Source organism: Puma concolor, chromosome E4 (assembly GCF_028749965.1).
Source record: "Puma concolor isolate L17-30 chromosome E4, mPumCon1.1.hap2, whole genome shotgun sequence".
In the NCBI taxonomy this organism is placed as follows: Eukaryota; Metazoa; Chordata; class Mammalia; order Carnivora; family Felidae; genus Puma; species Puma concolor.
Window position 1 is genome coordinate 5,617,024 of NC_141683.1, and position 27,961 is coordinate 5,644,984.

Sequence of the window (27,961 nt, forward strand, 5' to 3'; positions counted from 1 at the left end):
ACAGGGTTGCCCCGGTTCTTTCTTAAGCAAGGCCACCTGCTCGGAAGGAAAAGTACAACTGTGTCTGGTGACCTCCTGCCCCTCGAGTCTGTGTTCCCTGCGTCGACCTCCAGGGAACACCTGGCTGTCCACCCCCCCCCCCAGACCCGCCTCCCCGCCATTCTCCTTGCTTGCTGGACTCCCCAAACCATGCCCTGCCCTCTGTTAAATGCCGTTCTATCCTCACACCTTCAGAGACGTCTGCTGTGTTTGCCCCGGTTGATTCTGGGGGCCCCTGTCCTAATCACTCAGTAGTCACAAGGGTAACCTCTCACGCGGTTCGGCTTTTGCTGTTCTGAAACTGTGGTTATCAACTGTTTCCAGAACAACCCGGTGGGGACGCGTATTATCAGCCCCCTGACGCATAAGAGCCGCCGAAGGCTCAGCACCAGTGACTTCCCCAACACCGCTAGCCGGTAAGACTGAACCCCAACTCAAATTCACGCCCGGGGACTCCCTCTCCAGTGCCCTTCCTACAATGACATCCCCACCAGACCCCACGAGGGGCCCTCAGTCCTAAGTGCCTGTTGGTGTGGACGGAGCTGTTCTCGTTTTCTTTTGTGCCTTCTTATTCTTATCAACTGTGTCTGGGGTCGAGCGTTTATTCCGTCTCTATTGACTGGGCGTCTCCAGGGATCAGGGACACAGCCGTCCTTTCTCTGAGAGTCCCTCCGAGTGCAGGACGGCGTTCTGCCCACCAGAGGAGCGTGGCCTGGGGCTGAGGGTGGGCACCGCTGACGTGCTCTCCACCACCTCCGAGCCCCTGGACGCCGGAGGCAGGCAGAGCGGCGGTGACACCAACCAGAGGCAGCGGCCACCGCAGAGCACTTGACCCAGCGCCAGGCACGATGCTAGTCCTTTATTTACATGACTTAGTCCTCACAACAATTTCCAAGGGAGGTATTATTATTGGCAACTGAGGAAACGAACGTTCGGAGGTGTGGAGCCGGGGTGCAAGCCCACATGTGTCTGACTCCCAAAGGAGCACATAAATAGCAGAATTCAATATATATTTAAAAAATATGATAATCCCTTACTCCCTGAAGGCCTATCCTCCCCTTGACTCTCCCTTTCCCAGAAAACAAGTTCAGGGAGGCGAAAGCAGGGCAGGATGTACCTTATACGTGAACACACACACGCACACGCACATGCACACACGCACACACACACACATACACACGGATCAGTTATGCCTATCACCACCACCCTGGATTTCCTAGCCGGGGTGAGGGTTATGAGGGGCGGAAGTCAGTTTCCCCAGGACCCTAGCCCTCGTCCCCTTCCCTGGTGCTAAATAAAAGTGAATAAATACTAAATAAATACAACTGCCGCCCCCGGCTTCCCCCTCCCTCCTGTGACCAGCAGGGTGGAGGGGGCAGTTTAGATGGGGGACTGTCCCCAGCCCCTTCCATCCACCACCCGTCACTGCCGTCCAGGGCAGGAAACCAGGGCAGGGCCAGCCTGCGCATCAGGGCAGGGGAGGAGGGCAGGCCTCACAGTCTCAGCCCCTCCCCGCCGTGGCAGCGTGAGGCAGCCGCGGAAGCCCCCCCCCCCCCCCAACTCAGTCCGAGGCCCCGGTGCCCGCGGAGGGCAGCGGGGACGATGAGGTTATTTCCTGCCCGCCCAGGGGCGCCGCCGGAGGATCTCCAGGATCTGTGCCTTGCGGTGCAGCCAGTCCTGGGGGGTGGGACGCGGCGTCGAAGGGGCCGGCTGGGGCACGAAGAAGCTGTACCGGAGGCGAGCGTTCTGGGGGTTGCTAGCCACCAGGACCTGCAGCGTTAAGGGCTGGGCCAGCGGCCCGTGGCCTGACAGTGTCTCCGAGGCCGCGGTGGCCCCGCTGTAGCATAGACTGACCGCCCCGGGCAGCACCACATCCGTGGCAGAGGGCATCAGGGTGTATTCACCGTTGAGGGCGTAGGAGCCGTCCTGGAGCTTCAGGGCCAGGTAGAGGCTGCGGACACCGGGGGCCCCCTGCTGCCGGACAAGGATATGAGTGGCCCCCGCGGGGATCGTGACCACGTTGTTGTACCCGTACCTGCGTGGGAGGAATAGAGGGGGAGCTCAGCATCTTCCGGAATCCCTCCAGCCTTTCCGAGCTGTGTTTGTACGGCCGTATGTGTGAGTATGTGTGCAAAGAGGGTTGTCCCCCTAAAGCTGTGTAAGGGGTCCGCATAGACCTGAGATCCGATAGTCTCAGGTCTGTAGGTCTGAGCTGTGTGCAAGCGTGCCCTCCCCCCTCTTCTCTCTAGATCTTTGCATCCGGTGCCCCCTCACTGAGGTGCCCCTCGAAGCCCACCTCTTCGATGCCGGTCCGATTCCCCCTCTCCCTCCAGGAGCAAGTTACTTCCTGGGGAAGCCCTCCCTGAGGCCCACCAGGGCCCTCACAGCAGCCCAGGCGGCCACCTGCTCAACAGGTGGAACCCTGTGCTGTACCTGGCTACTCATCTGTCTCCCCTGCGAGACAGGAAGCTCTTTGAGGGGAGAAACAGCGTGAAGTTCACCCTGGCAACCCCAGGGGCCCGAGGGGAGGAAATAAATAGCGGACGAACCTGAATTTTCTGAAGGAGCCGGACTGCTTTCGGCAGCCGGAACCATCCCCCCCGCACACCATGCACTTGTCAAACTTCTTTTTGGAGCCGATGACACGGTCACAGCCGGCGTGGATGCAGCGGCCCTGCACACAGACCGAGGAGCTGTCCGGGGAACAGGGCGTACCGTCTACCACCTGTCAAGAGAGGAGCAATGCCAAGTCAGGAGGGATTGGGTGAAGCCAGATCCCGCCAGGAAGGGGCCGTCGTAAAGGCTGGGCGGTGGGGGGGGGGGGGGGGGGGACGTGGACGGGGTGCGGCGTGAGCCCCGCCGCCGTAAGGGGTGATGAGCGTGGCGACAACAGAAATTTAAAAATCTACCGTTTTCAGAATACTCCCTATGGACCAGGCACTGTGCTACGTGCTTTGTAAACAAGAATGCAAATCTCACAAGCACTCCTTGAGGTTTCCAGAGATGGAACACTGAGGTTTCAGAAAGATGAGTGCACAGTCTCCCAAGGGGGAGACAGCTGGCAAGCAGAGGGGCCCAGGCGGACACCACACGTCCGTCCGTCCGAGTCTCAACACCAGCCCTGAACCTCGAAGGCAGTGACCCACGTGGACGCTAGGGGGCGGCCGACGTGTACGAGTTTTCCCCGAGGTAGGGGGTGAAAAATCTGCTAGGGCTCCTCCCTTCGGCCTTCAACAAACCGCCCTAGCGCAGGGAGGGAGTGGGGAGGCGCCCCTGTCTCCAAGAGGCCTGTCCAGTGACGGACTGGCCATCCGCGAGCTGAACGAGGCCACCCCTGGAATTCAGAGAGGAGCCCAAGGAAACGGGGTCAAAGACTTGCCCAAAAGGCCACATCCCTTCTCACGAAGCAGAGCCCAGGGAGACGGGAAGAGAGAGAAAAAGAAACCACGGGAAACTTATCTAGAGTCTGGGGCTTGTTTTCCCAATACCCGGGGGACAGAGGAGCCTGACCGAGCCCAGGCTGGCCCGGCACGGCTAGGGGCTGCTTTGGGGGAACTGTGCCATCTCAGCAGGTAGGGGGGGCTGCGGGAAAGACCGAGAACGCACGGCGCCCGGGGGCGTCCGGCCCTCACCCGTGGCTCCAGCACGTAGTAGTAGCCCAGGGCCCGGGCCTGGCAGGTGAGTTTGCACTGGTCCCGGGGGGCCACCCCCGTGTAGCGCGGGACCCAGTCCATGGGCCCCGGAAAGCTCTTGAAGAGGTCGGTGCGGTGGTTGTAGGCGGCGCACTGCTCTTCGCGGAAGGTCAGTGCTGTCGGGGTAAAACGGCCGGTCAGGGTCCTCTTTCCTTACCACGTCCCACCGCAGCCCCTCCGTCCCAGCCCCTCAGGCCCCTGGACGGCGTGGCACCGCTCTCCCCCCCCCCCCCCCAGACTGCCAGAGGAGGTCCCTGAACGGTGAGGTCTCTCCCCTCGACAGCAGGGGACGGTCCCTACACTCAAGGGACGACCACCTCAGCCCCACCGTCCCCGCCTGAAGGCCTCTGTGTCTCCCACTCCTCACCTGACCCCGTTGGGCAGTCCTGGGTGTTGCAGGAACGGAAGCGGGTGCGGCGGCCCTCACAGTACTTGCCGCCGTTACGGGGGACCGGCCGCGTGCAGTCCCGGGAAGAGAACTGGACGCCGCCCCCGCAGCTCCGAGAGCAGCCGCCCCATGATCCCCAGGGACCCCAGCCGCCAGCCTGTGGGACCTGCAGAAGCAGAAAGGGTGCTCTGCCAGTAAGTACAGTCTCCCAGGCCCAGGGCCAGTCCCCACTCCTCCGGCCCCCTGCTTGCACCCCTGCCCTGGGACCTCACGTTGAAATCCTGAAGCTGGTCCACGTGGAGGCAGCGGCCACCCATGCAGGCCTGCGCCGGGCCGCAGGGGGTGCCATCGGCCCAGGGCGAATGCTTGGTCTGGCACATGGCATGGCCGTTGAGATGGCCGGAGCACCAGAGGGCAGCACAGGGCGGAGGCAGCTGCGGACAATGGCGTGAGTCAGGCCCGAAGGTCAGCTGGCACTGGCGATCGGCGTCATAGTCCTTGCCGGGGAAAGTCACAGGCAGATGCAGGGGCGCCTCTGGCTTGTCTAAGAGACAGTGCCCTGGGAAGGGGGTAGGGATGTGAGGTCAGCAGCAGGCTGAGGGAACGCTCTAGGTTGCCGGCTGAAAGCTTGGACTCCCTGGGGCCTGAGGGATCCTAGAATCCAAATCCCGAGGCCGGAGAAAGCTTTCAGCAGCAGAGGCAATTGACTGGGTGCTTGTTATGTGATGAGCCTCGGCTCAATGCCTGAGCGACGCTCTCTCGTTTAACCAAGAGACCTGTTTTACAGATCAGACACACAGACGCGAAGAAACTTACACTCACACATCTACGCGTGTCTAACGAACAGCATCAGGACAGGAACCCAAAGCCCTGAGTCTTCCTACCTGCTCTAAGCAACTACAGGGCTCTGGAGTCTGCTTCTTATCAGCAACCTGCCAAGTAGCAGGCCGTCCCACAGGCTTGCACACCTCAAGTGACGGGCAGTCACCTCCCTCACAGCGGGCCCATTCTAGTGTGAACAGGGCTGACCCTTAAAAGGTGAGATCTAATTCTACGACACCAAAAGTTGCCTGCCTTGGCTGTGCTATTTATTCTAGAGGAAGTGGGAACCACGCAACGACAGAAGCATTTCTCACCCCGTCCCACACTGCAGAGGAAACACATTTGAGGGAGTCAACTGGGCCCATGCAGAACGCAGCAGAAGAGAGAGTATGGTGGGGGGTGGGGGGTGGGGGGTGGGGCAGGAGCCCAGAGCCGAACAGAGAAAGGGGTGAGCCATCTGCTTACCATAGCCATTGTCCAGGAAGTCAGTGATGAAGCGGGCACTGCAGGGGGACCAGGGCTCCTCGGGGTCCACGTGAGCCATCACAGGAGCCATGACATGGCGGGAGGTACTTCCAGGCCCATTCAGACCAACACATGACTTTGAGTTGTCATGGAGCATGTTGAAGACATGGCCTGTGAGAGCAGAGGCCTGGTTAGGGCCCAAGGGTCCCCTCTCTGTGCCCTCAGGGGGCTTCAAGCCCATGATAAACCTGGTTCCAGCTGTGGATGGTCAGATTCTCCCCGCATCCCACACTGCCCCGCCCCCGTCTCCTTCCGGTGCTCCAGGGCTCCTCCATATGTAGCCCCCATTTCTCTGTCTCCCCTTCCCCCCAAACACACTCAGGGCCCCTCCCTACCCCCTTTTCCTTGTAGTCAACGTTCCCAACATTCTATCGCTGACTCTGACGAATAGCATCTCTCTCAATATTGTGCCGTCCCCACACACACACACACACACACACACACACACACACACACACAGAGTTCACGGTAAGTTTCCACATGCTATCTCATTTAATAGAAGAAGCTAAATGTTTGTCTGCATCCACAGCAGAGAAGGATAACGGCCCTGGGCCTAGGCCGGCGGGTGGAGGTCACCTTGTGACCCCTACTCGCATTCTAGTGAGCCCATTGTCCCCTTTCCCCGGGCCTGCTACCTCTCTCATCCATCCCGGGTGCCCCACAGCCCCACTCCCACATTACCCAGTTCGTGAGCAGCGGTGAAGGCTGACTGGAGCCCATCGTCCTCCACAATAGCACAGCTCCGAGCCGGGTCACACACGGTGCCCACGTCGGCCATGCCCAGAGTGTCGCAGGTGGAGACCCCACACAGGTCCTGCGGAGAGGGGTCACAGAAGACGCATGAGGAACCAAGACCCCGGGGCCCGCCGGGACGAGAGATCTAGGTTAGCTGGGCCCCCAGCGCCGTCGGGGCCTGGATGGCCTCGGCCACGTGGCCGGGGCCGAGGCGACACGTCGTGCGGCTCCAGGGGCACCGTTTACGTCACGGTTTCCACAGTGCCGCTGGTTGGGGAGTTAACGCAGCACGTGGCCCGTGGGGGCCGACTGGGGCCTCACCTGCCGGGTGAACAGAATGGCTGTGTCAAAGTGGGCCGGGTCCGAGTCCTCCGGGGTGTTGAGTCCTCGCTGCCAGGCGCAGAAGCTGCGCAGGGTCTGGGCGGCGCTGGGTCCTACTTGGGGCCCTTCCTCGCCTGGCCCCAGAATCACGAGGCGAGTCACCACCAAGCTGACGGGGTTGCGGATGCTTGGGTGCTTGAAGGCCTTGGCCGTTGCCGCCATCACCGTCAGCAGGTAGCGCTTTAGCCCCGCGCCGTGAAATGCTGCCATTTTGTCGTCGGCCACCACCAGAGTCTCCACAAATCTACTCAGTGAAGCGAAGCGCTGGATTGGAAAAGGGGGGGGGGGGCGCGCCCTGAAACAGCCGCCCAGCCCCGTGGATCACTACCCCCCACCCCCCTTACTTCCTGGGTCTGGAACTCAGCAGAGCCAGCTGCGCCACACATTCCCCACGGGTCTCGCCTGGGCCCTCCCCCCAACCCCAAAGTCCCAGGGCTTTTGTGGTAACTCTGAGAAATCAGCTGTCGGTTCTGAGAAGGGGAGGGGGTGGGAGGGGGGGGGTGCCACGTCCCAGGGCTGCGTGAGCCCCAGAGGCGAAAGCGCAGTGAGAATGACTCTGGGAGGGGTTTGGGGGTCCCCCAGGCCCGAGTGCGACGGGGCCTGCAGGCCTGGAGCTAGAGGGCCGGGCTGCAACGTGTCTGCCCTGTGTGGTTGGAGGAACAATTCAGTCAGCAGCTAGGGCCAGGGCCAGATCTCAGCGTGGCGGGTGTGGAGGGAGAGCGGCTGGTCTGGATTAAAGCGAGAGAGGGAGGGAGGGGGGGGGAGGCCGGCAGTGGGAGGGAGGGAAGGATGGAGCCTCAGGCCGCCTTGCAGTCAGTCCGCAGTGCTGGAAGGGGACTGCCCAGGTACGGGGCGCCTTTCCTCCTCGTCCACTTCGGCCCTAGTTTGCACTTTGCCAGAACTATCGTGAAGGCAGCACCAGAAGCCAGAGGCCAATCCTCACTCCTTTCAAACCTCTCACTCCTTTATAGTTGGTGGGGGGGAGGGGGGGCGGGTAGAAATCAAATTTGGGGCGCGGAAAGTTTGGGACGGCCAAGGGGCCGTCAGGAGAGCCTCATCGCAGGAGATGGTACCAGTAGGATGCTGTGGCCAAGCGGGGTTGGGGTGGCCAGAGGGGGGGGTCACTCCCGGCAGAGAACCCCGAGAGCCCTCCTCGGGTGGGATCAGCAGTCCGGCCGGGAGAAGGGATAGGGCAGGGAGAAGCCAGAGCCTTCCCAAGAAGGGAGGCTGGCGGAAAGAGCAGAGGCAGACAGCAGGCAGGGAAGAAGCAGAATGGCCAGCAATGGAAGTGGGTGGAGAGAGCGTGAATGGGGGTCAGTAGGACAGACATGGCGGGAGGACGCTGCAGGACACAGGCTCCAGGGCTTGCCTACCTTGGCTCTTCGGGGGCTGGGGCTGGGGTCCCCGGGGGGAGCCTTGACGTTGCACATGGGGCCCTGGCCGCTGGCAGGACTCTTCCGGCGTAGGATGTGAGCCCCGGGGCCCCCGGCAGAGTTAGGGGTGCCTCCCTCCAGGGGCTGGATGTGGAGCTCGGTCCCCCGATACTGCAGCACCCCTAACAGGGCTCCCCCGTCCCAGTGCAGAGATGCCACCGACTCTGGGTCTCCGTTGACGGTGCCGGTGAGGTAGGTGCCCGGCTCTGCCCCTCCCAGCAGCTCAGGTGCTTGGCCCAGGTACTGCACCGTCAGCCCCTCGACCCGCACGCCGGGGTCCTGCTCCAGCTCAAGCAGCAGCGTCTCCCCAAAGGCTGGCAGGCGGTACAGAAGCCTGGCAGGGGCGCCCAGACCCGGCAGGATGCTGCCGTTAAGCTTCTCTGGAAACACGATCTCCTCCTCCCGGGGGAGGGGGCTGGCCGGCCGGGCCGAGGGCAGGAGGGAGGCCAGCAGTAGCAGCGGCGGCAGGGAGACGGGCGCAGGGGGGAGCGGCAGGCGGGGTCGGGCTCCCCACGGCCAGCACCCCGCCAAGCCCCTCCTGGGATGCCGGTCCGTCCTGTTCATGGCACTGGTGCCGCGGCCGGGAGGGATTGAGGCCGTCTGGGCACCAAGTCCTCCCCGCCCTGGCTTTGGAAAGCTCCTCTCTGCAGCCTGGGGGCTCGGACTTGTGCCAAGGTCAGAGGCAGAGTTTTCAGAGGGGCCGGGGCCGGTCAGAGGAGACGGGGGAAAACTTGGCCCTTAGGCTTAGGAGAGGCGCCTAGTGGCCTGGCTTCCCCTCCTCTCCTATGTCTTTGTCTCTCCCTGCCCGTGTCTTCTTTAGCTCTGGCCTCTGGCCTCTCCTTCTGGGCTCCCTCAGACTGTCTGGCTTTGCCTCTGTGCCTGCCCTGTCTCTGGCTCCTTCCGCCGTGCCTTTGTCTCTGTCTCTCCTCCTCTCTCTCCCGGGTCTATGTGTCTGTGGGTCTCCCTGTGGGCTCTTCCCAGCCTCTCTCCGCGCGCCAGCTCTTTTAAGCATCCCGAGCTTCGGCGATTGGCTGAGCTATAAGCCATTCAGACAGGAGCTTGGTTGGTGGAACTCAGATGGGTGTCTCATTGCTTCCCCAAAATCCTAGTTTTTGTTTTCCTTTAAAAAAAAAAAGGGGACTTGCCCAGGGGAGGGGAATCTCTAGCAGCCGGATGGATCATAGGCACCGGGCCAGCTGATGACATAGCCTTTCCCCAAACCCCACAGTCGGCTCTCAGCTGTCTCTTTCCCTTTTTGGTGGGACAGAGCCCCAGGAGGGGTAGGAAGTCAGGGAAAGGGCCTGGTCAACACGCACAGAAAGGCCACGGTCCCGGGAGAATTCTCGCTCCCATTCTCTCATCTGGCATGGCCTCCCTTTTCTCAGGGCTCCCTCATGAGCTGCCCTCTGCCCCTAGAGGCTGCTTTCCAGAACTGAGGCAACTGAGAGAACTGCCCAGGGAAAGGCAGTGGGCAACAGGTAAGGAAGCACCGAGAGGGCAGAACAAAGGAGGTGGCCGGCCTTTGGCTCAGGATGGGAACAAACAGTGGGAGAGAGGCCGGTCGGCCAGGCGGGAGATGGGGCAGGCAAGGAGACAGCCGTCAGGGAATTTACTGCCCAAAGGTAGGATGAGTCGGCTTGGAATGGGCATGTGGAGCAGGCAGAGGATAAGGCAGGAGGGGTTAACGACTTTTCCTTTTATAGAAGGGGGATCCAGGGTGGCACCTCCTCTTCTCTAACACTCCCTCTCTCCCTCGGGCTCCCCCGTTCCTGAGTTACCACTACCCACACCCTCTCAAGCCCGGAACAGCCATTCCGCCTCCATTCCCCCCAGGGCTCCCCCTCCCCACTTCCTGGCTCCCCATTTCCCTGGCCCAGCTCCCAGTAGCTTCCCCCAGGCTCTTGGCCCTGTTCCTGCCCACTCCCAACTGCCCTAAAACCCTCCCCCAGCCCCAAGTCGGCCAGCCCCCAGCACAGAAAGACTTGCTCTCTCAGGAACCCAGATGCACCCAAAGTCAACCCATCCTGGGGAACCCCCCCCCCCACCCGGCTCCCTCCTTTGGCCTCACGTTGCCCCGAGAACACAACCGTTCCCGGAATATCCAGTAATCTTTCATTTCTCACTGCCCATGAGACACGGACAGGACAGGGTGGAGGCAGGACTGTGTGTATAGGGAAATTAGGGCACTGAGAGGAACAGGAACCCAGTGCCTGGGGAGGAAGGGGCAGTATTCGGAGAAGGAAGTGGTTCTAGACGGGAGAGAACTCAGCAAAGTGGTCTCGGGGGGGTGGACTCTGGAGGCAAGGAAGCAAGGGGTACAGAAGGAGGGAAAATTTCTGCCCACCCCATGCTGTGGCCACTCCTTTCCCCAGGATATCCCCAGGAAAGAGAATGCAGTCAGCGGTGCCTTTCCTTTCCCAGAGGCAGATCACCTGCCCCTGCCCCCATTCCCCTATCCACTCTCTGCCTTGTCACCTCCTGTCTCCCAAATCATATCCGCCAGAACACTTCCTTTCCCCCTCCCTTCCTGCTCAGGTCACTAATACCTGCTCTGGTGCCCACCACTTCCGGAGTCACCCACCACATGCCCTGACTCTGGCCCTAACTCTGGAGAGGGTTGGGGCTGCAGGAGTCAGACAAAGGACAGGAGACCAGAGGGGGCAGGGGCAAGAGGAGCCATCACCAGAGGACTCTTACTGTCCCTTTCCACCCCCCCATCTGAGATGAGGACAAAGGGGGTGACTAAGCAATGAAAGACAAAGGGCCTCAGAATCAGAGCAGCAGCCGTGTGGGGGTGTCGGCCGCAGGGAGAGGGCACAAAAGATGTAGTGTCCTAGGTAGCCCCCCAGGAGCCCTCACCCCGGTGCCAGCTCAAGTTGCCTCCAAGGCCAAGCAGCCCAGACTCGACCCTGACTTCTCCTGGGGCTGGATTAGGGTAAAGAAATGCAGTCCCCCCCCCAACACATTCACTGTGTCCAACTACAGGGGAAGAGAAGGCCCAGGGAAAGGGTGGGGGGGACGAGGGAGGCAGAGCCTCTGCCTGGCTGCCCAGTCCACCCCGGGGCCGGGCCCAGTCAGTTCCCACAGCCAGGGATGTGGCCCCACCCTTTGGTATGGTTCCCATTAGGTCAACTCCCAGGCTAGAAGTCTGGCTTTCCTCTCTTTCTCCACAGCTAAGAATTCCCTGCCTCTGCCACTTTCCGGGTCCGTCGGCCCCACCCTGCTGCACTGCTGGTGGGCTCTCAGGGACCCTGGTGCGGGGAGGGGGAGAGATTTGGGGAAGGCCTCTTTCCAGGCTCAGAGTGGGAGGGATGTGCAAACTCAGCGGGTGGCCCAGCGGGAGCTGGGTTTGGAGGCACAAGGAGAGAACAGAACCGGCCTCCAAGGCTGCAAAACGCTTTGTCTGTTCCATACGGGACTGGGATCGGACTCCTGGTGGTACTACATCTCTACGGCCGTCGCCAGGGGCCAGGACTAAGGCGGGGTCGGAAAGACCGGAGGGAAAAAGGGCTGACCCCCAGGGAAGTGGGCTGTGAGGCATCTCTCAGGTCGCTTCCTGGGTCTGCCATTCTGCAGCTTCTGGAAGCCTGGCAGACATCAGGGTCACCCACAGGGGGCCTCCCCGCCTCTTGGCCGAGGTGGCTCCTACACACCCAGCAGCCCACTCCAGTGCTGGTGGCCTTGGCGTCCTCCTCGTTTTTCATTTGGGTTTGGCGGGAGCTCTCGGGCCCGCCCAGCCCCGCTTGGGCCCCCTCTTCCCTAACCCACTCAGGCCGTCTGGAAACGAGCTGGCTTTCCCCGCTCCGAATCTCTTGGCAAAGCCTGGCGCTGCCCCGGGAGGGCCGGGCTCAGAAGCCGCCATCGGGAGCGGGGCTCGGGCAGGGGGCGGCCCCGGCGGGGCGCAGGGAAGCACCCGGGCGGGCGGGAGAGCGAGGGAGAGCCGGGCGGGCGGCAGGGCACACACAGAGGGTCCCGCGGGGGCCGCAAGCTGCTCCGGCTCCCGCCTCGGCGAGCCAGCCACGAGCGGCCAGGTGAACCGCGCCCCGCCGCCGCTCTGAGAGCGAAAGTGAAGCCCTGGCGCCGAACCCGGACGTAGTCGGCGGGCGCCCGCGACCCTGCCAGCTTCCAAGAGGGCGGCCCCGTGGCGCCAATGGGCGGGAAGCCCGCGAGGCGGCGCGCAGGAAGCACTTCCGCCCGTTCTCCTTCCCGCAGTCCGCGGCGGGGCAAGATGGCGGCGCTCAGGGCTCTGCGCAGCCTCCGCGGCGTCGCGGCCCAGGCGCTGCGGTCCGGGGTCGGGGGCCGGCTGCCCGTTCAGCCCAGCAGGTGAGACTCCGGGCAGCCCTCGACGCGCAGCCCCCGAGGCCAGGGTTTCTCGGGTCTGGGGTCTCCGCGGGCCCTGTGACCACCCCCCCCCCGCCCTCCAGGAAAGAATGACCCAGGCCGGTGACCCCCTCGCCCAGGCCTTCTGTCTCGGGCTCCAGGATGCAGTGGCGCCCGCCCTGGCCGAGGGAGGAAAGAGGGTCTCGAGCTCTTTCCGCCAGGGGTGAAATCAGCGGAGGGGCGCCCGTGCCCTTGAACGTTAGTGATAGTGTCACCTTCCCCCTGTGCCTTGCTGCTTCTCCCGAACCTCATCACGGGTGGCGTGTGACTGCTGAAAAGTCTCGTTAGACGAGAAGAGGGAAGCACTGTTGCTGGAGATAAAGGAGGAGCACAAGCCAAGACACCTCCCTTGTCCCCGCGTCGGTCCCAGGGCATCACTCGGGTCTTACCTGGGCCGAGCCGCGGAGCCAGCATGCCCCTCCCCCGCCATGCACCGGCCCGGGACACCTCTTAGTCTTTGGTTGACCGTGAATAAGCACCTTTCTTGCGTTCATATTCACCAAGGTGGAAAGAAGAATATGATGAGAAGTGGAAGGAATTAGGATCCCTAACCTTGCATGCCCAGGAGTGACCAGGAATTAGGCTGTTAGTAGCAATGGGGCCTCTAGAGGTCCAGCTCGTTCTGCCTAAGCTACGCTGTGTGTCAGTCACTTGGCTTTGGAGAATCCCGGGCACTTCCCTGGGCCCACCTGAGAGTGAACGGGAACAGAGGAACCAAGCCCTGTTGAGGCCCCTGTGTCCAGGATCTGTCTTTAACTCCCTAGAGGTTCTCGGCAATGGCAGCCAGATATGGAATGGGCAGAGCAGTTTGGGGGAGCGGTCATGTACCCCACCAAGGAAACGGCCCACTGGAAGCCTCCGCCTTGGAATGGTGAGTTCCCAGAGCTCCTGTCCCAACTCACACCCATCCCTGCCCCACGCTGTTTTCCAAATGCTCTTGAGCTCTCTGTCAAGGCAAGTTTTAGCAACCCCCCTGCCCCGTGCCATTTTTGCTGATTTTACTAGCAATGCCACAGACACGATAACAGTGATAGTATAACAGTGATAGGAGGGCAGGTATTTGTCAAGCAGAGAAGGAAAGGAAGAACATTCTGGGAGAAAAAGAGTAGGTCCCAGTCAACCCTTGAAGGTCCCTACTAGGTTTATCTTTCTCACTGCAGCTTTTTCCAGAGGTTCAGTATATTTCCATGTCCCTTGGTAGCCAAGGTGGTTTTTCAAACCTTCAAAGGCACTGCTAGTTGCTTTTCAAAAACGTCACGGTAACAGTAGCTGAGTGCTTCCCAGGTGTCAGGAGTTTTGTATGACTTATTGCACTTAGTCCTTGCAACAACTCCATGAGAAAGATGCCAGTATTGTACCGCTTTGGAGGAAATTATGGTGCAGGGAGATTAAAACTTGATCCAGGACACATAATTGGATTTGTGTCTGGGTCTGTGTGACTCCAAAGCTCATGGTGAAGGATTTGCGTTGCAAAGTTAAGCTCTGGCTTCAAACCTCAACTCTCCATTTACCAGTGAGTAAAGCGGCTCTTTCGCAGCATCACTGTAAGGGTTAAGTGAGATTGTAACGTGGACCGGTTAGTGTAGTGACTGGCACATGGTAATAATCTGTCTCTGTGTAGGTGAGAGTTTCACAGATACTTCCTTGTTTCTGAGATTTGATCTTTGTTGATTCCATAGCCTGGGACGCTCTTCTCTGCCTATTGGAATCATTCCCTGTATTTAAGAACCAGCTCTTGGGGCGCCTGTGTGGCTCAGTCGGTAAAGCCCCCGACTTGGGCTCAGGTCATGATCTCACAGTCCGTGAGTTCGAGCCCCACATCGGGCTTTGTGCTGATAGCTCGGAGCCTGAAGCCTGCTTCGGGTTCTGTGTCTCCCTCTCTCTCTCCGCCCGTCTCCCACTTGCACTCTGCCTCCTTCTCAAAGATGAATAAATGTTAAAAGTTAAAAAAAAAAAAAACAAAACCAAAATCCAGCTCAGATCCTGCCTTCGTGAATTCTTCACAGTATTCTTTTCTTCCTTTAAATATTTAACAGCTAAGCCACTTAGTTGGTAACTCCGTTACTGGTTTCTCACGTGTACTTATTTCCCAAATTAAATTGTATGCTTTTTGAGGGTAACAGCTGTCATTCAGTGGTAGCAAGAATTAAATAGACATTTCCTGAGTAGTTGGGCATTCATCAGATAGATTTGGAAGGCAGGGTATCATGGTGGTTAAGAGCGTGGACCCCGAGGGGCGCCTCAGTGGCTCAGTTGTTTGAACATCTGACTCTTGATTTCCGCTCAGGTCATGATCTCACGGTTCGTGAGGTTGAGCCCTGCGTCAGGCTCTGCGCTGACAGCGTGGGATTCTCTCTCCTCCTCCTCCTCTTCTCTCTCTCTCTCTCTCTCTCTCTCTCTCAAAATAAACACACTTAAAAAAAAAAAAAGCTGAACGAGCTGAGCTAAATCCTGGCTCTGCCACTTGCTAGCTGTCTGAGAAATCATTTATCCTCTCTGGCCTCAGCTTCCCCAACAAGATAAAGATAATAATAGAATGTACTACTCGTATGGTTATTAGGGGAATTAAGTTAATTAAAATCAGTGAAGGGCTTAGGTTGGTGGTTGGTACCCAGTAAGAGCTATACAAGTGTTATCGGTATTATCTTTAAAAAGGTCTGGGGGGGGCACCTGGGTGGCTCAGTCTGTTAAGTGTCCGACTTCGGCTCAAGTCCTGATCTCACGGTGCGTGGGTTCGAGCCCCGCGGCAGGCTCAGTGCTGACAGCTTAGAGCCTGGAACCTGCTTTGGATTCTGTGTCTCCCTCTCTCTCTGCTCCTCCTCTGCTCGTGCTCTCTCTCTCCCTCCCTCTCTCTCTCTCTCTCTCTCAAAAATAAACATTAAAAAAAAGAAAAGGACTCTGGGAAACATGGAAGGGCGAGATTTGGGTGCCTGGGTGTCTCCGTCGGTTAAGTGTCCCAACTCTTGATTTCGGCTCAGATCATGATCTCACAGTTTGTGAGTTCAAGCCCCACATTGGGCTCTGTGCTGGCAGCATGGAGTCTGCTTGGGATTCTCTCTCTCTCTCTCTCTCTCTCTCTCTCCTCCTCCCCCACTGGTGCTTTCTCTGTCTCTGAAAAGTAAATAAACTCTAACAGAAAAAGAAAGAGCAAGGTTTGTGCATGGTCCCCCCTCATGAGAAAATCTCGATCTCCCTTCCCGTTTTTCCGTGTGATGGTCTTCTTCCCCGTTATGTTGGCAGTTGGGAAGTTAACAAGGTGTGGATTGGTGAGGTGAAAGAGGGACGGGGAGAGGCTGACTCCTTGCTGTCTCCGGGGAGTCACCATTGGGCTCTGAACTATTTCCCACTTCTCAGATGTGGACCCTCCAAAGGACACGATGGTGACGAACCTGACCCTGAACTTTGGGCCCCAGCACCCAGCAGCCCATGGAGTCCTGCGACTAGTGATGGAGTTGAGTGGGGAGATGGTGCGCAAGTGTGACCCCCACATCGGGCTGCTGCACCGAGGAACCGAGAAGCTCATTGAATACAAGACCTATCTGCAGGTGTGAGGGCGAACAGGGGCCTGCTGACGGGACCTAGGCATGCTGTAGCCTGGGGCATTGCCAGTTTGCTGCCCCCAAAACCCCCGGGGAGGAGGGTGTTGAGGATGCAAGGACCGTTTTGGTTGGAGGACGGAGGGACGTGGCAAGGGATGTTTGAAATCCATCCAGATCTGGTTTATCTAGCAGAAATGCTTTGGAGCTGGAACTACACCACCGGCTTTTCTCCGGCTGACTTTTGGCTGACCCCTTTGCCCTTTTTCGAGTGCCTCAGTTTCCCTGTTCTTATCATACCAATACGTCAAAGCCGCGATCCCTGGGGGCAGGGAAAGGGGGGAGAGACGTCAGTTCCCTAGGACGAACAGCCGATTCTCGTATCTTCTGGCTGTCTTAAGTTTGTTTTCGAAACACTCAGTGAGTCAGAGTGACCGAGAGCAGTTTGTGGCAGTGTGCCGTGTTTCAGGAGAGCTGTGTGACCCCCAGTGGTGAGGGTCAGGTTTGAAGGAATCGGAGCTGGGGTGAGCATCTGAAAGTTTTGTCTTCGTGTCATGAGGAGAGGGCTTGATGACACAGGGTGACGGGGTTAGGACAGAGCCAGCTGACTAGACTGCGCTGCCCCCGAGAGTCCAGGCACCGATGGTTTCTGGTCCCAGAGACCGTGGAGCTAAACGGTGCGGCACTAACCGGAGTCACAGGGCCATCAGGACAAGAACTGGCTGTCCCGGAGAGGGCCGTCGTAGCCCCGCCCCCTTCCTGGAAGCTGAAGCTGAAGCTGGTTCCGTGGTTCGGCAGACAGCTAGACTTGGCTTTCTTGGTGTCCCGGGGAAAGAACCCTTTCTCCCCAACTGTTCCCACCAGAAGCCAATCCAGTCCTTCTCAGGGCCCTGTCTTCCTGAAATCTCTCACTCACCCGATCACTCTGGCAGACTTGTGGGCCAGAGGAGCGTTGGCTGTGGTGTGCCGGGGCCAGCTCAAGCCTGCTCGCCAGAACAGAGTGTTATGTTTCCGGGCATTTTGTGAGCCAGTTATTAAACGTAGCCATTACTGAAAATTAAATGATCTCGGCTTACAATTGATTGATTGATTTTTTAATAATTTTTTCTTAACGTTTTATTTATTTTTGAGACAGGGAGAGACAGAGCATGAACAGGGGAGGGTCAGAGAGAGGGAGACACAGAATCTGAAACAGGCTCCAGGGGGGGCACCTGGGTGGCTCAGTCGGTTAAGCGGCCGACTTCAGCTCGGGTCACGATCTCACGGTCCGTGAGTTTGAGCCCCGCATCGGGCTCTGTGCCGACAGCTCGGAGCCTGGAGCCTGTTTCGGATTCTGTGTCTCCCTCTCTCTGACCCTTCCCTGTTCATGCTCTGTCTCTCTCTGTCTCAAAAATAAATAAACGTTAAAAAAAAAAAAAAATTAAAGGAAAAGAAACAGGCTCCAGGCTCTGAGCTGTCAGCACAGAGCCCGACGCGGGGCTCGAATTCACGGACCGTGAGATCGTGACCTGAGCCGTAGTCGGCCGCTTAGCCGACTGAGCCACCCAGGCGCCCCTTGGCTTACGATTTAATAAATTATATCAAAAGCCAGGGTAAGAAGTACTCAAAGCTCATCATTTTCTTATTTGACTCCTCTGTGCTCCTAAGTGATTGTATTGTCTCTGCATGGCAGAGACTGTGCTCCCCTGCCCAGTGCTGTGCTCAGTTATGTAACGTTGGTAGCTTAAAGCTGGCCCTGCTGGAGTATTTTCACCGTGGAAATGGGCACACGCAACAAATCACCCCTTCAGAGATTTGACTTTTAAAGAAACATTTACCAGCATGCTACTGGATATCGGGTACTGCCTTGTTTAGCTCCTGAGACTAGAAGGCTAATGCAGCGTTGACTTTTGATGCCCACTGAGAGCAGTGGTTTTTGGCAGGCAGTCTGAGGGCTCCTGGCCTGTCAGGTGTGACCCAGGTTCTTCCTTCTTCCCAGGCTCTTCCATACTTTGACCGGCTAGACTATGTGTCCATGATGTGTAATGAGCAGGCCTACTCACTGGCTGTGGAGAAGTTACTCAATATCCAGCCTCCGCCCCGGGCACAGTGGATCCGAGGTATGCCCGTCTCCTTCCTGTGGCCCCGCTGTGAGCGCGGCCTAGTGCCCCTCCCGCACCATTCCCGTCGTGGGAGCATCCAACCCAGGCTTAGTTTGCAGACCCTAGACGCTGCCCACAACTGCTGTGTCCACTCGCTGTCGATCCTCTCGCTGTCTTCCTGTCTCTACAGTGCTGTTTGGAGAAATCACACGGCTTTTGAACCACATTATGGCTGTGACCACACATGCCCTGGACATTGGGGCTATGACCCCTTTCTTCTGGATGTTTGAAGAGAGGGAGAAGGTAAGAGAAGGAGGAAAGGATAGGCTAGGCAGGGAGGTACAGGAAGTGGTGAAGGTAGGAAGGAGCCAAGGGATGGAAAGGAGACAGAACAAAGAACACGTAGAGGAAGAAGGTATATTTAACTTGGGTTCTGTCCTTGAGGAACTCTGTGTCATGAGGGGTTGGTTGGGTACAAGAAGGCAGAGGGCAGGGGAGTGGACCACCATGTTGCTGGACTTAGGGGCCCAGGACTTTGTCACTAATTCCCAGTGTGTCCTATCAAGATGTTTGAATTCTACGAGCGCGTGTCTGGGGCTCGGATGCATGCTGCCTACGTCCGGCCAGGAGGTGTGCACCAGGTGAGCTGGCTCCCCTGCCTTCTTGAACTTTCAGTCCATGCCTATATCCTCTGTGGCCACTGGAGGGCAGCCCCGGCTGATGGAAACGCCAACCCTGTAGCCCTGGGGCAGGGAGGCTGAGCTGTACTCTCTGTCCTTCTCCGTTTGGCTTCTAGGACCTACCCCTTGGGCTTATGGATGACATTTATGAGTTTTCTAAGAACTTCTCACTTCGGATTGATGAGTTGGAAGAGGTAAGGTAGGAACTGGTAGGAAGAGTCCCTCTTTTCCTCTCAAGAAAGGCTTGTGGGCTTTAGTGTATGTGCTGCCGAAGCAGCTTGTGGGTTTTAGTCCCTAGTTGTAAAGAGATACAGAGGCATTTGGAGGGAGGTGTGGAGGGCGTTCACGCGCTGGTTTTCTTGATCGATAGATGCTGACCAACAACAGGATCTGGCGAAATCGGACAGTCGACATTGGGGTCGTAACAGCCGAAGACGCACTTAACTATGGATTTAGGTGGGAGGAATGACTTCTCTCCTTAGGGGGCGCCTGGGGGGGGCGGGCTCGGTCGGCTAAGCGTCCAACTCAGTTTTGGCTCCAGTCACGATCTCACCGTTTGTGAGTTCGAGCCCCGCATCGGGCTCTGCACTGACAGCGCAGAGCCTGCTTGGGATCCTCTCCCTCTGCTCCTCCCCTGCGCTCTTGCACACACTCTCTCTCTCTTTCTCTCTCAAAATAAATATTTAAAAAAAAAAAAGACTTTTCTCCTTGGGCACGGGGTAGTTCCAGCCTGATATCTTGGCTTCGGGAAGGTGTGGCGCCTTCTGGGCCATGCTCCGAGCGTGCAGGCGGAAGAAAGCGTGCCTCCTCTCTTGGTCTGTGGAAAGTGACCCTTGTTCCCATCGTGCCCCACAGTGGCGTGATGCTGCGGGGCTCAGGCATCCAGTGGGACCTGCGGAAGACCCAGCCCTATGATGTTTACGACCAGGTGGACTTTGATGTTCCTATAGGCTCTCGAGGGGACTGCTACGACAGGTAAGGCCCATGTCCCCTCGGCTCGTTTTCCAGCTGCTTCCCCTCGTCTGACTTGTCTCTTGGCTACTTTCTTTATGCCCATATTTTCCCATATCTGCTGGAGCTCTTGTGTCTGTTAAACAAGGTGGTTTCTTGAAGCACTTTCACGGGTGTACATCTCATTTTGCCCTCATCCTCGTGTTTTGGATGGAACTAGTTTTGGCTGAGAAAGCCGAGGCATAAAAAAGGGAGCGATCGGCCTGGATTATCCTGTTAGTGGGGGTTGAGACTAGAATCCTCCTGACCCGGGGCTCTTGCCACCAGAGTCTAAGCTTCACGTTCCATTCTTGTTTGCTGACCCTGAATGAGATTTGCTTGTTTTCTTTTTGAGTCAATTTGACCCTTACCCATTCTGCGGTCCAAGAAGTGTCTAAGAGGGCAATTGAAGAGGGAAGTACTGCAGGGCACGGTAGGGGGAGAAGATCAGGAGAGGACAGGGGGCAGGAGCCAGTACCGGAACCAGAAGACTGTAGGTTTTACCTGGGGCCAAGCCAAGCAGAGATCCCGCACTAGGAGAGAAGAGGAAGGGGAAAAAGTCAGCCAGCCCTTTGCGGGTCAGCCACGGGCGTCCTTCCCGGCCTCACGTCCCGTGCCCTGACCGGTCCTCTCTCGCTCTGAGCCTGTCTCATCCACCCCAGGTACCTGTGTCGGGTAGAGGAGATGCGCCAGTCCCTTCGAATCATCTTGCAGTGTCTCAACAAGATGCCTCCTGGGGAGATCAAGGTCGATGATGCCAAAGTGTCTCCGCCTAAGCGAGCAGAGATGAAGGTTGGCCCCGGGAAGAGGGCAAAGGGAAAGGGGCCAGCAGCCAGGGAGGGGTACCCTCAGATGACCTCCTCCTCCTCAGTTTTCCTTTTTGCAAGAATTCGCCATATGAGTCTCAACCTCCCGTAGCCTCCTCTGTCACTCTGTCTTCTCTGCTTCCTCGCTCGCTGTGTGGGTTTTCGTTTCCCCGAGGGTAGAGGTTATTTTCTGTGCTGGGGAGGGGGAGGCCCGGGAAACCTTTGGACCGGCTTACCGATCCTCCCTTTTTCCTCTTTCCAGACTTCCATGGAATCACTGATCCACCACTTTAAGTTGTATACAGAGGGCTACCAGGTTCCCCCGGGGGCCACGTACACTGCCATCGAGGCTCCTAAGGTGAGGAGGGACGGGGAAGGATAAGGCTGTCTGTGCGCTGGGGGACCGGAGACAGATGTCCAAGTAGCTGCTTGGTCGCCAGCGCGAGAGAGGACACGCGGGCCGATAGAGAGGTTTTCTGGGCAGAGGAGAGCGTTCTTCCTGTTAACGGAGGCAGCGACCTTTCTTCCTTGGACAGGGAGAGTTCGGGGTGTACCTGGTGTCCGATGGCAGTAGCCGCCCTTACCGATGCAAGATCAAGGCTCCTGGTTTCGCCCACCTGGTAAGAACCGACCCCGGTGACTCTCCCTCCAGTAGAGGAGTCCGTGATTTCTGACCTTGGTTGAGATTTTCACGCACGTTCCTTGCTTCTCCCACCCTGCTAATCTTGCCTAACACTGTTGCTGTCTCAATCTCTCCAGGCCGGTTTGGACAAGATGTCAAAGGGACACATGCTGGCGGACGTTGTTGCCATCATAGGTACGCGGCCTGTCTTGTAACAGACATGCCACAGACGAGGGAGTTTGGGACTCTGATTGGGGGCAGAAAGCGAACACTTCCTGTTCAGCACAGACAATGGGCCCAGAGCCACATCCTCAGTCTCCTGGGCACGGTGATGGGTTCTGGATTTTGGATAACACCACATTTTTCCTCCTCCCGTCGGTCTCTTAGGTACCCAAGATATTGTGTTCGGAGAAGTGGATCGGTGAGCAGGGGAACAGCGTTTGATCTCCCTGCCGGTCTGCTTCCTCCTCGGAGCCTGGCCGTCTCTGGAAAAGGACTCTGTGTGTGTGTGTACACGTGCGTGAACATTTAGCTGTCAGGCTTTCCGTGCATGTACCAGAAAAGGAGAAATTATAATAAATAAGCCGCCTTCCGGCCCCTGTGCCCACCTGTCTTCCTCAGTATCTTACTGCCTTTCACTTTGCTAGGAAACTCAAGAATGTTAATTAACCCTGCTCTTCTCTCTGAGACTCGGTTCTTGGCAGTCTTTCCTGTTCCTCGCCACCCCCTTCTCTGACTCTTGTCCTTCCCACTTCTCCATTCCCCGTTTCCTCTTTTCCCCTTGGTTCCCCCCTGCCCAGAATTCACTGCCTACACAAATTGGTAAACCCCTCTGCCTCTGCCCAAGTCCTGGGTCAAGCGTCATGTGCAAGGGAAAGGGCTGTGGTGGGCTCTCAGGGAATTTGAAGGGACGGTTTATTCCAGATGTATCTGAACAGGGCGGGGGTGACGGCGGGTGGACGCGGTCTTTCTCAAGTGCGGGAGTCCCCCTTTCCCCTGGTGGCAGGGGCCTGGTCGCTGAAGGCCTGAGGCGCGAGAGCCCATATCGAGCTCCCTCCGTTGGCCCTTCCGGGAGCCGCCCAGGCTCTAATGCAGGAAAGGGAAGGGGCCGAAGCTGGGGGAAGGCGGGGCAGGAAGGGGGGAACTCTGTGGTCAGGGAGCCACTCGCTGAGCACAGCTGCACAGTGCTGGCAGCGCCTCCGATCCCCGGCTCGCCGCGCTTCAGCTCCGGCCCAAGATGATTCCAGCTGTGCTCTTGATCGTCCTCCTTTCGGTGGAGCAAGCAGGTGAGCGGGTTTGGTGCGGGACCGCGAGCCGGGCTCCGGGCTGGGAGTCAAGGGCACGCGTCTGGGGGCCGAGGCAGGGGCAGAGGGGGGCTGGCGGCGGGCAGGTGGGCACGGGGCTCAGATGGACACCGAGACCTTGAGGCTGGTCCCGTCTGCTCCCCATCGGGGTGTGAGAGTCCTGGTTCCCTCCCTTGTGGTCTGGACTTCTTCAGGATCGATAGCGGGCAAGGCTTCAGCGTGCCAGGGAATGGTTGTGTGATGTAGGGCCGGTCTGGGGAGAAGCTCCCTTCCCCATGATCAGCATTTCCTGTGTGGTGTCTTTGGGCCGGTCCGCCGGGAGGTGATCTCTAGCTGGTTAACGATACTGACAGAGCCCCTTCAGGAAGGCAGGAGCCCATCCTTAGGCTTGGGAGTGAGGCAAGGACAACCAAAATAGACCCGTGTTCTGCCTCCGTGGGCCATGGGTCTCTGGCGTAGACCATTCTGCCAACAGCCGCCATGAGTGTGGGCAGCACGCGATGCCCGGCTCCGGAGGCCTGAGCACCGGCCAAGAGATGGGGGCAGATGTGGGGAGTTCTCAGCAGCTTTAGGTTTCCGGTCACTCAGTGTTCGTTCGTTCTTTCTCTTTCTTTCTTTCTCTTTCTTTCTCTCTCTCTTTTTCTTTCTTTCTTTAATGTTTATTCATTTTTGAGAGACAGAGACAGAGTGTGAGCAAGGGAGGGGCAGAGAGAGAGAGGAGACACAGAATCTGAAACAGGCTCCAGGCTCTGAGCTGTCGGCACAGAACCCGACGCGGGGCTCGAACTCACAAACCTGACCTGAGCCGAAGTCGGACACTCAACCGACCGAGCCACCCAGACCTTGTCACTCAGTTTCTTGATCCGCCACCCCTCGCTCGCTTTGGGCCGCCCGTGTGTATGGTTTTTGAAGAGGGTTGCCGCTGAGGCTTGGGGAGGAGGGGGTGAGTGAAACGTCAGGGAGATGGGACGTTGAAAGATTGGGGGGGGTCCAGCAGCACCCCTGTGCAGCAGAGGGAGGGAGGGATTCCGTGACTGCCAGCATGCTGCCGTGAGGCGAGAACGGAGCAGGGGCACTGAGGCAGAGGGAGGGGCATGAGCTCTGACAGCAGAGAGCCTGGAGTTGAGCTCCAGCTCTCTCCCTTCATCCTCTGGCCCTCCAGGAGTTAACTTAGCTCTTCCCAGCCTCAGTTTCTTCATTCGTAAAATGGCAACCACGATGTCTCCCCGCCCCCCCCCCCCCCACGGGGTAGTTTTGAGATTTACGTGGTGTTGCGTGAAATCGCGTCAGGGCATAGAAATTACTCCACTGACCTCACTCGTGTGCCCACGAGCCCTTCAGATAGGGGCTGAGGGCAGACGGGGGCTGGTGCTCAGACCCTATTTGTTCCTTTTAAGTTTTTATTATGTATTTTTGAGAGAGGGAGACACACAGAGCATGAGCAAGGGAGGGGCAGAGAGAGGGAGACACAGAATCCGAAGCGGGCTCCAGGCTCTGAGCGGTCAGCACAGCCCGACACCGGGTGCGAACCCGTGAAGCTTGAGGTCATGACCCAAGCTGAAGTCAGACGCTTAACTGACCGAGCCACCCAGGCACCCCCCCCTTGTTTGATTTTTGTTTTAAGTTTCTGTATTTATTTTGAGAGAGAGAAAAAAACCCAAGCAGGTTCCCCACCACCAGCACGGAGCCCCTTGCAGGGCTCAAACTCCCCAACCGCGAGACTGTGACCTGAGCCGAAATCAAGAGTCGGAGGCTTAAGTGACTGAGCCACGCAGGCGCCCCGCTGTTTGATTTTTTTTTTTTTTTTTTTTTTGATTGCACAAAACTTCCTCTCTCCGAGGCCCAGGGTGAGTGAGTAACAGGGCAGAGTGTTCGGACGCGGAATCCAGCCTGCAGTCATCCCGCCGAGGCTGGGCCGAGAGGCTCTCCCGGCCGTGCGCAGAGCCATCGGGATCTGTGAGGCCTAGGAGAGCAGACACCTGCTTTTCCACTTCGATGTGTCTTGCGGTGGGCCCGAGGGTGATGAGGCTGGGGCTCAGGGATAACCAATAGCTGCCTTCCCTCCCTTCCCCGGCTCACATCCTTCCTGTCCAGCCCTCAGCCACAGGTCACAGGACTCAGCAGAGACACTCCTGTGGTTTCTTCAGTGAAATTTGTCACCGCCTGTCCGTCACCCTGCCCCTCTGGGCTGAGGTTTCGGTCTCAGCCCAGTGAACTCAGATAAGTCCCTTGAGGGCTGTGAAGTGCTCAGTGGCGCCTGAGGAGCCGACAGCACGAACCCAGGGGGCTCGGCTCTTAGCACCTACTTGTAGGGCGCCATCGAAGTGGTGCCCTCCGTGCTTCCTGTCCTAGCCCTGCCCTAGTGCGAGGGAGAAGAGGGTAAGCCGAGAGGAATAGGATCCAGAGAGGAAGCTCCAGTGTCTCTCTCCTCGGAGCCTCCCCGCCAGGCCCTGTCCTACCTGCCGGAGCCCTTTCCCTTCTGTCCCCTGGACGCCAGATCTTCCCTGATGCCCCGACCCCTCGGGCCCCCTCTATCCCCTCAGCCGCCCTGGGAGAGCCTCAGCTCTGCTATATCTTGGATGCCATCCTGTTCTTGTATGGTATCGTCCTCACCCTGCTCTACTGCCGACTCAAGGTAAGGCTGGGGGAGGCTCGGAGGGGGGAGAGGGCTGGCAAGAGGCATGGGAGGGCCGGCCGAGCAGCAGGGCTTTGAGGAGCAGGAGTGACAGGGGCTCCCCACGAAGTTAGGAGGGACGGGGTTGGGCCACTAACTCCGCCGTTACTGATTACCTTCCCCCCCACTCCAGATCCAGGTGCGGAAGGCGGCGATAGCCAGCTATGAGGTATGGACCCTTCCACGCGTGGGGGGTCGGTTTGATGGCCTCTCGGCCTCGGGGTCCGCGGCCTCCGGGAGGGCGTGAGTCTTGGGTGCCGACCGGCACGAGCTTCAGAGCCCCCGCCCCCACACCCCATCCCTAGCCAAGTCACGAGTGGAATATTCGGCGGGTGACAAGGGAGGGTCACGTGGAGAGTGACCATGAGCACGGGCGGGTTGGATGTGGTGTGTTATGTGCGTTGGTGGCCATGTGGGCACGTGGAGTTCCTGCCCTGGAGTGTCGCTGCGAGGACCCTCCTGCCCCGGGGGCCTGCCACCTCCCCGGGAGGGGACGACGCTGCCGCGGGACCCTGAAGGAGGGGGCGGGTCTCTAATGCCTTTGCCCCTTTTGCCTCCGCAGAAATCAGATGGCATTTACACGGTGAGTGACCCTGTCTCCCTCCACCCCAGCCCCGGGAAGTCGGCAGAAGAGGGTGGGATTTTGTGTGACTGTTGGAAGACACGGGGTCTGTGGGGGTGGGTGGGAGCCCTGACCATCCTCTGACCTCCGATCCCAGGGCCTGAGCACCCGGAACCAGGAGACTTATGAGACCCTGAAGCATGAGAAACCACCCCAGTAACTTTAGGACAGATGCCCTTGGCCGCATCCTTCCCCGCCTGTTCTCCTAGCCCTCATGGTCGGCGTCACACATGCCTCCCGTTAATGCCAGCTGACCCCGTCTCTGCAATGATGCTATGCCCGCCCCCCCTCCGCCCCCGCCCCCCCCCCCCGTTAATGTGCACACTGGTTCTTCCTCCCCGTCGAAGACCTGTGCTCAGATGCTAGTCATGAACGTTTATATTTTCGCCTCCCCTCCTTTCCTCCCCCTTCTCTTTCCCGTCTCCAACCCCCACTCGACAATGACAAGAGAGGACCACCAATAAAGCTGCCACAGACTGGACCCTATTCGTTCATTTACCACGTATTTATTCAGCCTCCACTGGGCACTAGGCTGGGTTCTGAAGATACCATTTTTAAGTAAACAGCCCCTGACCTTACAGAGCTCACAATCCAACAGACATCAGGCTGACCCTTGCCTGGTCAAAGGGACGAAAGCTGACTGTGGCGGCTGGGGCCGAGGCCAGGGGGTGGGCAGGAATGAGACCCCCGGCCCCAGGTTCTCTGGCACGGAGCTAGAACAGGGAGTGAAGTGTTGGGAGTCTGGGCCCATTTAGAAACATTGGAACCCAAGAAACGACGCCCGCACCCGCTTTCCGTGTCTGGCAACTGAACCAAGGTCGGGTCGTGGAGAAGCCTGGCTGTCCAACCCTCCCCCCGCCGCCCCCCTCCCCCCAGATCGGAGTGGGCTTCAGGGAACAGCGTGAGGACAACCCGCAATGCACACATACATGGGCAGTGGCATGGCTGAAAAGCCAAAACCCAACATGCAGGATAATGGTGTGACAGAGCCTTGGAAGGTTTCACGGGAACAGTGGGTTTTCGGCGCGTCTGGGGCAAGAGGGACCTCAGAGGGCCGGGCCGGGGGTGCGGGTGGGTGAAGCAAAGGGGAGCAAATTGGGTCTAGATGGGGGGAGGGCAGCTCCTCCGAGCACGTAGGTGGGTGGCCGGGGCTTCACCCTTGTCAGTCCCCGTCCTGCTTGTGGCTGTGCCAGGAAGACAGGATTTCCTGTGGTATCTGAGTCCCCCCAGATGCTGCCACTCCTACCTGTGACCCGGAAGCCCTGTCAGAGTAGGACTACCCCTGGCACTCCCCGTGTTGGGGAAGACTGTGCACCACGCAGTGACTCACCCTGTTGAGAGTGTTTCCCAGCTTGCTTGTAGTATTTGATCTGGTCGGTAACCCGGTGGGGGGGGGGGGGCGGGGAGGGGGTTCAGGCTCTTTGAAGGTAATTAACCTGTCCGAGGTCATCCAGCAAGTGACACACTGAGACCTCTTTGTCCCCACACATCTTCCCCCGTGAGAAAAGACCAGCGCGGGCGTCTGGGGAAACCGTGATCTCAGAGGAGATGCGAGAAGTGAGCCACGGCCGGGAGGTAACTTTTACACGCAAAGTGGGAGCGAACTTTTATTGGAACGTGCCTACTTTTCGTGGCCCTGCATTCTGGTGTGTGAGTGTCCCCCGTCGGCCCGGCCTGATTTCCACCCCATTTTGATTTAATCCAGGAGACCTTAGCTGGCTATCCTGTCTGCTAGTTTCAGTTCTGGCCAACTGTGAACAGCACCCGGGTAACAGTGGGGGAGGGGTTTGGAAGGGCTGTTCCCCAGACAGGGGGTCTAGGTGAGAGATTTTCAGCAGAAGGATTGGAGCACTTTGGGGGGGTGGGGGGCAGGGGAGTGAATCCAGGTATTTTCTGCAGGAGTATTCCCCTGGCTGAGAAGGGAAGGGAGGGTCTTGGGTTCATTTTTGGGGAGCTGTCTCCTCTTCATAGAATGGTCAAGAGGAAGTTCTGGCGGGGGCAGGGTAGGAGGGCAAGTGCCCTCTTTTCCTGTGACGGCCAGGAGTCTAGGGACTCAGTTTGTGAATCTTGCCTGCCTTTCACCGTCCCTTGTGCAACGCAGAGGCTCTTCTGTCTGCTGCAAAGCAGTTCCCAGGCTTGTGGGCAGAAGAATCCCAGACAGAGCCCCCCCCACCCCCCCCGCCCGCCCCGCCCTTTGTCTCCCTCTTTTGTCTCTTCAGCCCTCCTCTCCTCTCACCGAACCCCTCTCCCA

The 27,961-nt window shown here is 58.5% G+C and overlaps 3 protein-coding genes and 1 long non-coding RNA gene across 5 annotated transcripts; 3 read left to right on the plus strand and 1 right to left on the minus strand.

The window, feature by feature from the left end:
• Positions 1 to 883: 883 nt before the first annotated feature.
• On the minus strand, positions 884 to 8,792 carry ADAMTS4 (ADAM metallopeptidase with thrombospondin type 1 motif 4). Its single transcript, XM_086693593.1, has 9 exons — positions 7,956 to 8,792; positions 6,523 to 6,846; positions 6,148 to 6,280; positions 5,407 to 5,577; positions 4,392 to 4,678; positions 4,099 to 4,285; positions 3,672 to 3,847; positions 2,589 to 2,764; positions 884 to 2,074 (listed from the first exon to the last, which is right to left on the minus strand). Exons 1-9 carry the CDS (start codon positions 8,577 to 8,579, stop codon positions 1,648 to 1,650), a joined length of 2,505 nt encoding a protein of 834 aa, XP_086549719.1. The 5' UTR covers positions 8,580 to 8,792; the 3' UTR covers positions 884 to 1,647.
• Positions 4,176 to 5,184, plus strand: LOC147572287 (uncharacterized). The gene is made up of 2 exons (XR_015245943.1): positions 4,176 to 4,313; positions 4,907 to 5,184. It is a non-coding gene; the product is annotated as an uncharacterized LOC147572287 (long non-coding RNA).
• Positions 8,793 to 12,179: 3,387 nt separating the features above from the next.
• Positions 12,180 to 21,713, plus strand: NDUFS2 (NADH:ubiquinone oxidoreductase core subunit S2). The gene is made up of 14 exons (XM_086693594.1): positions 12,180 to 12,338; positions 13,160 to 13,266; positions 15,750 to 15,940; positions 17,910 to 18,030; positions 18,203 to 18,315; positions 18,579 to 18,653; positions 18,809 to 18,886; positions 19,063 to 19,148; positions 19,548 to 19,667; positions 20,345 to 20,474; positions 20,751 to 20,846; positions 21,025 to 21,108; positions 21,248 to 21,305; positions 21,498 to 21,713. Exons 1-14 carry the CDS (start codon positions 12,244 to 12,246, stop codon positions 21,533 to 21,535), a joined length of 1,392 nt encoding a protein of 463 aa, XP_086549720.1. The 5' UTR covers positions 12,180 to 12,243; the 3' UTR covers positions 21,536 to 21,713.
• A 524-nt stretch (positions 21,714 to 22,237) lies between these two features.
• FCER1G (Fc epsilon receptor Ig) lies at positions 22,238 to 26,196 on the plus strand. 2 transcript variants are annotated; one of them, XM_086693609.1, is made up of 5 exons: positions 22,238 to 22,396; positions 24,958 to 25,049; positions 25,222 to 25,257; positions 25,651 to 25,671; positions 25,808 to 26,196. In XM_086693609.1, exons 1-5 carry the CDS (start codon positions 22,348 to 22,350, stop codon positions 25,868 to 25,870), a joined length of 261 nt encoding a protein of 86 aa, XP_086549735.1. In that variant the 5' UTR covers positions 22,238 to 22,347; the 3' UTR covers positions 25,871 to 26,196. The 2 variants fall into 2 exon arrangements, with proteins under 2 accessions (XP_086549735.1, XP_086549737.1); XM_086693611.1 differs by lacking the exon at positions 25,651 to 25,671 and having other exon boundaries at positions 25,222 to 25,266; positions 25,796 to 26,196.
• Positions 26,197 to 27,961: the final 1,765 nt, after the last annotated feature.